The sequence below is a fragment of the Sardina pilchardus genome, chromosome 16 (genome assembly GCF_963854185.1).
Source record: "Sardina pilchardus chromosome 16, fSarPil1.1, whole genome shotgun sequence".
Classification (NCBI taxonomy): domain Eukaryota; kingdom Metazoa; phylum Chordata; class Actinopteri; order Clupeiformes; family Clupeidae; genus Sardina; species Sardina pilchardus.
In genome coordinates, this window is record NC_085009.1 from 1,351,361 (window position 1) to 1,360,414 (window position 9,054).

General features: G+C 42.7%; 1 protein-coding gene across 2 annotated transcripts; it reads right to left on the reverse strand.

Moving 5' to 3' along the window:
* Positions 1-9,054, reverse strand: LOC134059920 (phosphatidylcholine:ceramide cholinephosphotransferase 2-like). 2 transcript variants are annotated; one of them, XM_062516472.1, is made up of 6 exons: positions 8,870-9,054; positions 5,663-6,340; positions 4,550-4,667; positions 2,402-2,555; positions 1,862-2,028; positions 1-904 (listed from the first exon to the last, which is right to left on the reverse strand). In XM_062516472.1, exons 2-6 carry the CDS (start codon positions 6,223-6,225, stop codon positions 719-721), a joined length of 1,188 nt encoding a protein of 395 aa, XP_062372456.1. In that variant the 5' UTR covers positions 6,226-6,340; positions 8,870-9,054; the 3' UTR covers positions 1-718. The 2 variants fall into 2 exon arrangements, with proteins under 2 accessions (XP_062372456.1, XP_062372457.1); XM_062516473.1 differs by lacking the exon at positions 8,870-9,054 and adding an exon at positions 8,240-8,371.

Consider the following 9,054-nt stretch of genomic DNA (forward strand, 5'->3'; position numbering starts at 1 on the left):
TAACTTTATAAAAAATAGTACTTTAATTATTAAGGCATACGTGAAGCAATTATAACATTTTTAACTTAATTAGAACCTCATACAAAAACATCAGTCAAAATAAAATAGCCAACAAACGTAAAAAAACATCCTTTTTCAGTAAAATAATTCAAAGCACGTGCATTGCACACAAGGACGTGAAACACCGGGCCTAGCCAGCATTCTGAGGTCATTATTGGTTGACGTGTAGCGGCGTGAAAGGCTCCACCCCTTTTCCGTGAAGTCATCACTGCTTTGTCCTGCAGTGGACTGAGAGTGACTCCTCACATCACTATGGTAACAGTTTTACATGAGGCTGAGGTGCCTTGCAGTACCAAACTGAAGTCACAACTCTGTGTGTGTGTGTGTGTGTGTGTGTGTGTGGCCTTACAAGCCTGTGTGTGTGTATGTATTCATATTAAAGTCTATGTGGGTACAATGTGTGTGTAGCTGAAAAGGTGTGCTCTAGCATGGTCCACAACATCTAAAACACTAATAATGACTGTATTTCTGTGGCAGGGTGTACAAGCTCAGTCTCAGACAGAATCAGACTTCTTCCAACAATTGTTTTTTTTAGTCCAGCATCTTCAACATAACGTCTCCTTAGTCTTCGTAAGCAAAGTTCAAGTCTGTAAAGAATAGTGGCCAACAAGGTGCAAAAGTATATGTGTGTTGTGTGTGTGTCTGTGTTCACATTAAATCACTCCTCCTGTGTACTCTGTACCATAGAGTACCTCCGGCAAGGATTCTCAAACCAGGAAGACGGGATTGGGATGGGCCAGGCAAACGTGCAGGGAACCGTGGTGCGCACGTTCTGTTCCAGGAAGTTGAAGATTGGGTTCCACCACGTGTTGCTCAGGTAGTTGTGTGGCGACCCTCGCATGGCCTGTAAATGAAATGATCAGAGAGAACTATTCAGTTATTGTTGGGGAGCTGTTTGAGGAACTCACTAGAGTTAGAAAGTTAAATGATGACGATGAGCCACAATGAATGTAGACTCATTAATTGATATAATATGTGGTTATGACACATGCCCTGTTTAATCAATTGCATGAGTGTGTTTCAACATGCATCTGTCAGGGTGTGTCTGGACTGTTTTGGTGGAGTGATGCCAAAAATAAGAGTTGGGTGGGGATGAAATATGCCACAATTAACTCTCTCTCTACACATGACTGACTGTATGTACTGTATGTATGTGTATGCATCTTCAAGTTTCAAGTTTATTATAATGTACTCATAAATACATGTAGCCATTTATCAGCATTGAAATTCCTTGTGCTCAAGTGTCCATTCAGCTTCAAGAATAAATTAAATACAAAATGACGTCGGTCCACCCTTTGCAGCTACAGTATAACAGCTGCACCAGTGCACAAAGTGAATTTCCCCTTGGGGATCAATAAAGTACAGTATCTATCTATCTATCTATCTATCTATCTATCTATCAAAGCAACGTCCGTAAAGACATGGATGACAAGAGTTTGGTGTGGATGAACTTGACTGGCCTGCACAGAGTCCTGACCTCAACACAATAGAACACCTTTGGGATGAATTAGAGTGGAAACTGAGAGCCAGTCTCCTCGTCCAACATCAGTGTGTGACCTCACAAATGCGCTTCAGAAAGAATGGTCAAAAATTCCCAGAAACACACTCCTAAACCTTGTGGAAAGCCTTCCCAGAAGGATTGAAACTGTTATAGCTGCAAAGGGTGGACCGACGTTATATTAAGCCCTATGGTTTAAGAATGTGATGTGATGTGATGTGACTGAGGTTCATATGTGAGTCAAGGCAGGTGAGCGAATACATTTGGCAATACAGTGTACGTCACAAGCAGCACATACTGTACCTTGTTGTTGGCCATTGTGTGGTACCAGTAGAATATCCTGGTGGTGATGAAGTAGGCCACCACCACGTCAATGCCATAGTGGTCGTGTGCCAGCAGAATGCAGACCAAGCCGACAGCACTTAGCAACCAGCAAATCAGGTGATACCACCACAGGTAGCGTGGGGAATCTGTAAACAACCAGATCACCAAATCAGCATATCACAAATACATGGGACATTAAACCTTTACATCCATCATCAATAGGACTGGCAACAACCAGTGTTTAAAGGCAATCTGCAGTTCTAGCGAAAGGATGATTGTTGAATAACATTTTTTATTAAATGACACTGCTCCATATCATGCTTATGACGCTTGACTTAAATTATTCTACAACTCCTTCCTATTTACAGTACAGAGCCAGGACTGTGGACAAACACGAGAGGGATTTAGCACAAGCATGAATGGATGTGATAGATCACCACACGGAGCCATTGTGCTGGATTTCTGTAGACCAGAGTTCTGGTTTAGAATGGAGATGGAGACCAGACCAACTGTACTCACATTCCCTGATGAAGAGGAAGGTGAGGGTGAGCATGACGGTGTGGCCGCTGTACAGGTAGTCTCCACACATGATGTGGGAGCCGGTGATGGACAGGCCTCCTCCAGACATCATCTTAAGCATACGGTACACTTTGCCCTGGGCATCGCCATACAGCTGGGGGAGGAAGGGAGCCAGGCAGAGGCAGTCAGGAATCAGGTTAACAACAGTCATAAAGTTCAGAACCAAAACACACACACAAAGAAAGACAGAAAGAAAGAAAAAACAAACAAACAAACTAACTAACTAACTAACAAAGAGGACAAGAACAAGGAAAAACAATGAAGAAAGCAGGAACTAGCAAGAACAAACAGTCCATGAGTCCAAATTTGAAAAAAAAATCAAAAAACGTGTTTGGCGAGATCTCTACCCAGGGCCATGTACAGTACCCGTGCTTTGCAGGGATCATGCAGGAGTCTACTGTGAAGGCCGGGGTCAAGCAGGATCCATGCATACAGTACATACAGCCCTATGCTATTCCTAACCTAAGATGATGGGAGGTGTGAGGGGAGGTGGTCAGTTGAAAGCGAGAGAGAAAACTGCTGCAGCATGAACAGGCGGGATTCCTGGGAATAAATGACCTCATAGGAATGAGGCTGTAGGCGTGGCAAGTTTAGTCACGCTCCGCATGAACATCCGTTTAAAAATGCCTTTTCAAACAGTGGCAGGGCATGCATCCTCATAGAGTTTTTTATTTGCTTTTGCTTACAGCATATTCATATATTTGTTCCCAATGAAGTGAGAGCACCTGGAGAAATCGTGCTGCACCCAGCTTCCTTTTTCAAAGTGCTCAGCGTTTTTTGTGCAGTCCCTCTGAGCTCTTCTAGTTGAACATCTCTGAACTTTTCAGATAGAAGCAGATGTCACAAAGAGCTAACGCTAGTCTCTCAAAGCACAGTGGGGATGAATTATTGGTAACATACAGTATGGTTTCCATAGAAACAAATTCAGCAGCATGGGTGTGTTGTGATGGAGCACAGGGATTAATTATACCCTAGTGTCTAGTTGGCACTTTTCTGAAAAAGGAATACACTATGTTATGTTATGTGATGTTATGTTTATGGAATTTAGCAAATGATTTTGTCCAGACTTACACTTATACAACAACACAATAGTTAAAAACAATAGTAGGCCTAAATAGTTTTACACAACTCCTAAGAACCATAAGAATGAATTCATTAAGTGTAAGCTGAACAGATAAGTCTTTGGACCCTTTCTGAAATACCCAAAGCTGGGCAACTCATTCCACCAGCGAGGAGCTACTGAGGAAAAGAGTGTTGAATTTGAGCGTTCACAACACAAACACTGTGTTATGAAGGCTTAAAAATTAAGCAGACTGACCACGTGCACGTGTAAACTGAATAGAGAACTTGAAAGATCCAAAACATAGGAGCACTAGACAGCTCATTACACAAACAAGGAACCGCGGCAGAAAAGAGTCTTGAATTTGACCTCCTAGCGTTAATGGCTGGTGGACACAGCAGATGCTCCTCAGAGGATCGTGTGGGCAAATGGGGGATTTAGAGCTGGATACAGACAGAGCCCCATGAGCTCCACAGTTTCATTTGGAGAGGACATGTTGTAACTATGTGAGTTACACGATAGCTCTCCATTCAATAATCTCACTTGGAAAAAGAAATGTGCGTGACTTGAGTAAGATTTAGAGTAAACAGCAGTAAAGTGTAGCGAATGCCACTACACCAGAGGCCAGAGATCCCCTGTATTGTCTTATGGGCCACTTGCACACATGCCACTAGTTACCTGCCTGAACTGAACAAGGCCATTCTCAAACGCCTGTCCTTAAAATGACACAGTATTCCTGCTCCAAGGCATTTAGGAGAGCTGTTTGATGGGGAACCTGGAGTTAAGGTATGCTCTGCTCATCAGAATCTGTGCTATTAGACAAGCTACGTATTTTGAGATCATTGCTGCAACGTTATATTAGAAGTTGTTCTTTGTCATGGATAGAAGAGGTTAGCAGGTAATGAAAGAAAGAAAGAAAGAAAGAAAGAAAGAAAAAAAAAGAGGACAGTGAGCAGGACAATAATGAAGGAAGAAGTCGTTTTACATCATTTATGGAAAAGGTTAGCAGGTGAGATGGTAACAGGTACCTTGGGAGCGCAGTTCAGGTGATCGCCAGGTGGAGGGAGGACGGTGAGGTACATGGTGACGCACCGGTACAGATACAGAGTCCCCTGCAGGAAGAAGAACCGCCGGATAACGATCGCCCTACACACACACACACACACACACACACACACACACACACACACATATTCTTGATATGAAGACAAATGTGCAACAGACTACAGACTTTTGACACAGAACAGACGTTTTGGTCATATTAAACACTGATGACTCATGTGGCTAAATATAAAAGCAATACAAACACATTTGAAAGGTTTCACTAAGAAATAAAATAAAAAAGAAAATCAGTTAATTAGAATAAACTATGGATACTGTATGCTATATATAGATACTATATGACTATGGTTAGACTAATTTGTGCATAGAATTCAAGAGAGAAGAGCTTTTTATGAACATTACAGGATTTTACACGTTTACACATCTTCTTTAGTTAAAAAAAGCAAACATTATATATAAACAGTCTTAGTGACATTACATTGTCCATGTTTTAAGTCCACTGCAGTGGGACCTCCATTTGAACTCCCCATCAATATTTCACTTGCTTGCTCACTTTGTTAATATTACACTGTGGTTTGCCTTTTCACTACTTCATGCACTTCTGCTTTGTTTTCTTTTCGAAGTCTTTGCTTATTCTACCGTCTGTGAAATGTTTGATTTTTGGCTGCACTTGTTAAGCTCCGAGACAATGATCACTGTGCAAACAGGCGTGTGATAAAGATGTACTGAGTTGGATACGGGACTGGAAAGGGCTTGAAATATTTCCTCCCTGAACAGCCTTGAGCCAACAAAGACTGGTTATTCAACTGGTGATCGTGATACATCGTCCGCAAGAGTAGATTGTGTGTGTGAGGGTGAAACTTCAGGTGTATGGGGTTGTGTGTGAATAAGTGAGTGAGTGAGTGAGTGAGACTTATATGTGTTTGTGTAGCTGTGTGTATTTTAGGGTAAAATGTGTGATGAACAATGAGATCAACTGATGGTTGAATAGAGTGTGACTGTAGTGTGTGTTTATGTATATGTGAATATGTGATATCTCGAGTGTGCGTGCGTGTGTGTGTGTGTGCGTGCATCCCTACCTATGTTTGAGGAAGAGGAAGTGCATGAGGAACAGGCCGACCAGCAACATGCCAATGATCTCCGTGACGTGGAAGGCTCCCGGCATGCGGGGAAACAGATCGAAGAATTTGTCCGGCAAAGGAGGCATCTGGCTGGGCACGCGCTCGTGCACCATGGTGATCACGCCCGTGGTGAGCACCAGACAGGAGCACGCGTACACGAACGCCACGCCCGTCTTCCACCACTCGTGCGGCAGGGGCTCGGACGTCTGCGCCAGGATGCCTCGCCCGCGGGACTGGGCCCCGGCGTTCCGGCTCCGGCTCCGGCTCCTGGAGATCTTGATGCGCACGTAGTCCTGGTTCTTCTTCAGCAGGCCTGCGCGCAGGGCTCGGGCGAAGGTGCTGTGACTGCGGCGGGCGTCCAGGGTGTCCTCGGGCGACGGGGGGCTGGGGGGCGAGCCTGTCTCCGGGGCAGCGTGGGCTCTCGTCTCTGTGCTGACCTCCACATGGTCGCCACTCTGACTGCTGTTGCTGCTGCCGCTGCTCTCTCGGTTCCGCACGTCTAAAAGTTGAGGCTCTGCCATATGTATGTGTGTATGTACACAATCAGAAATAACCCAGCCTGTGGAGATCCTCTCGCTCGCAAAGTAGATCCTGTGACTCTGGTTCCTTTAGTCTTGTCTTCCTTCAATTGATAACCTGTTAATACAAACCATTTAAACTCATCAAACAAAGGCAACATTAAGGAATTGACACATTAAGCATTGATAAAGGATTGCATATCAATGATTTCCATAATATTCAAAATCTTCCATATTTTAGATGGTTGGGATCAAATTAATACTCATGTCCACACTCATAGGCTTCCAAAAAATATGTGAGTTGTCCCACTGTCTACTCGTCAAAGACAGATCACAACATTCTTAAGAGGAAGCAGATGATATGGTTCATTTGACTGACTTCATCAACAGTAAACTCAATCAACATCAATAGGCTAACAGTTTGGACCAGCACACTCAATGGCCTATACTTTTTTGCATATTTCCCACTTAAATGGTTTTCGGTTTTCGAGTAGCCTATAAACTGCCTGTTTAAGATCAATCCACCACACTGTCTAAAGCCTACCTTACACTGACAGACTTTGACAAGATTTTGGAAAGATTAGTCTTTTAACTAATGCCCCTCATTCAAGCTTTACTCAAAAGACTACAATCTTTCAAGAATCTTTCCCAAATCTTGTCAAAGTCTGTCAGTGTAAAGTAGGCTTTACTTGCATTCAAGTCAGGACTTTGACTAGGCCACTCAAAAACCATTTTGTTGCCCAAGCCTCAGACTGTCACACTACCATCACCATGTTTGACTGTTGGCATGATGTTATGAATGCTGTGATAACTTTGCACCAGATGACACCCATGTCTTCCAAAAAGTTCCACTTTGGACCCATCAGTCCACACTTATCCTAAAAGTCTTGGGGGTCATCAAGATGTTTTTGGCAAATGCGAGACTAACCTTTCTGCTCTTTTTGGTCAACAGTGTTTTTCACCCTGCAACTCTCCCATGGATACCATTTTTTGCCAAGTCTCCTTATTGTGGAATCATGAACAATGACCTTAACTGAGGAGTTTGTTGGTGTCCCAGAGCCTAGAAATGGCTTTGTAACCCTTTCCAGACTGATAGATGACAGTGACTGATTCTCATTTGATTTCTCTTTGAGAAATTACTTTTTCATACCTTTTAGCGAACTTCACATCGTCAGACAGGTGCTATTTAAATTATTTTACATTTAACAGGGTTGGCATATAATCATACCTGGGTGTGTCTAGTGAGGTTGTCAATTAAATGTGCTTAATTTAGCAACTAAGGGGGGAATGACTTTCACATAGGACCAGATTGGATAGCATTTTTGTTTACTCCTCTTTATCTTTGTCTTATATTAAAATTAGTTTGATTATCAAAAACATTTTAGTGTGAGAAATATGCAAAAAATAGAAATTGGGAATGTGGCAAATACTTTTTCACAGCACTGTACATATCTTATCTGGGTTACACATTTAGGCTACACAGGCCTAGTAAGTTAGACCGTTTTCTTTCTGTGGATGTGTGCGTCAGTACTGTAGAAGCACCCACTTCCATTTCTGATTAAAGAATTGCATCTTCAGGTTATCATCAATCTCCCTGTCTCGGGGTTGCATTCTAGACAGTGTTTGCCCGCTAGTAAACTTAGTGGCCACACCTTGAAACCTGTCTCACACACATTCTTGTTCTCCTGGCTCTTGTTGTAGTTTACACACACGCCCACGCAAGTATTCCTCCATTCCACCACATAACCACTAGATCAACGCAAAATCCGCAGACTTGCCAACTATTCTTAAAACCACGAGTGTTTTTTGTTTTGGCCCACTGCGTGTCGGTGACCTTCGGACCCACTTATCGTGCTCCTGAAAATATCTAAATAAAGGCCATGTGCGTCAATTACCCGTAACTAGACACCGCGCCAGTCGAGGAAATTGATTAGGGCAAAGATTTCTTCTATATAAAAACCAGCAACCAAGGAGATATCACGGGAGATATCACGAGAGAACAACGATCAATGCCTACCTGGAAAAAAACAAAAACACATTTTATGCGATTAAATAAAAAGTTGAAAAGCACCCCATCCTGGTCCTTTTTCGGCAAGGTATATTTCTCGCGATGGACAGCACCTGTTCACTTGCGTGCTTCCGATCAACCTCGAAAAATAGGTTAGTAAAATAGAACACTCTGTAATAGCTAAAGCAGTTGGCATTATACATTTTATCCAATGGAAAGGAGAACATGCGAGTTACAAATTACTTAACACTTCCTTTACCTTGATCAAAGAGGCACCTTGATCTAAGAGATGGCAGGCCTTACATTAGGCGAAATAACTTTCAAGTCGACTACAGAGATCCATCTCAAATTTCGTTTGATTAGTAGACCTAGCCTACCACAAATTCTAAGCAAAATGCTAGCTGAATGGGGCTACCTGTCTGAGATTTGCATCTCTTGCGAAAGAACTCGATAACTAAACTCAACATGGACCCTATCGGAACACTTCATTGAGATGTATTTGGTAACGTTAAGGTAGGCTAGGTAACTTGATATAACTTCATTTATCACAACCCCCCTGCCACAAATACACAGAGGGGATAGTCCAAGTCATGACTCAGAATTACTATTCTGAGAAAAGAATAATTGATGTAAACATACCTAGGCTACAGCGTATTCTGTTTTCGGAAGCCCTTACACCTCCTTCACGTGCGGTTTTTGTAGTTTGCAGATAATCTCAGTAATTCTTAAGGCTTTCACAGATGTCCTTAATCTCGTTCGTTTCTGCCAGTCTTTCCAGTCTTGAGCTCTTCTAGCCTTGGACAGAGTCAACTGCGCATCTGAAC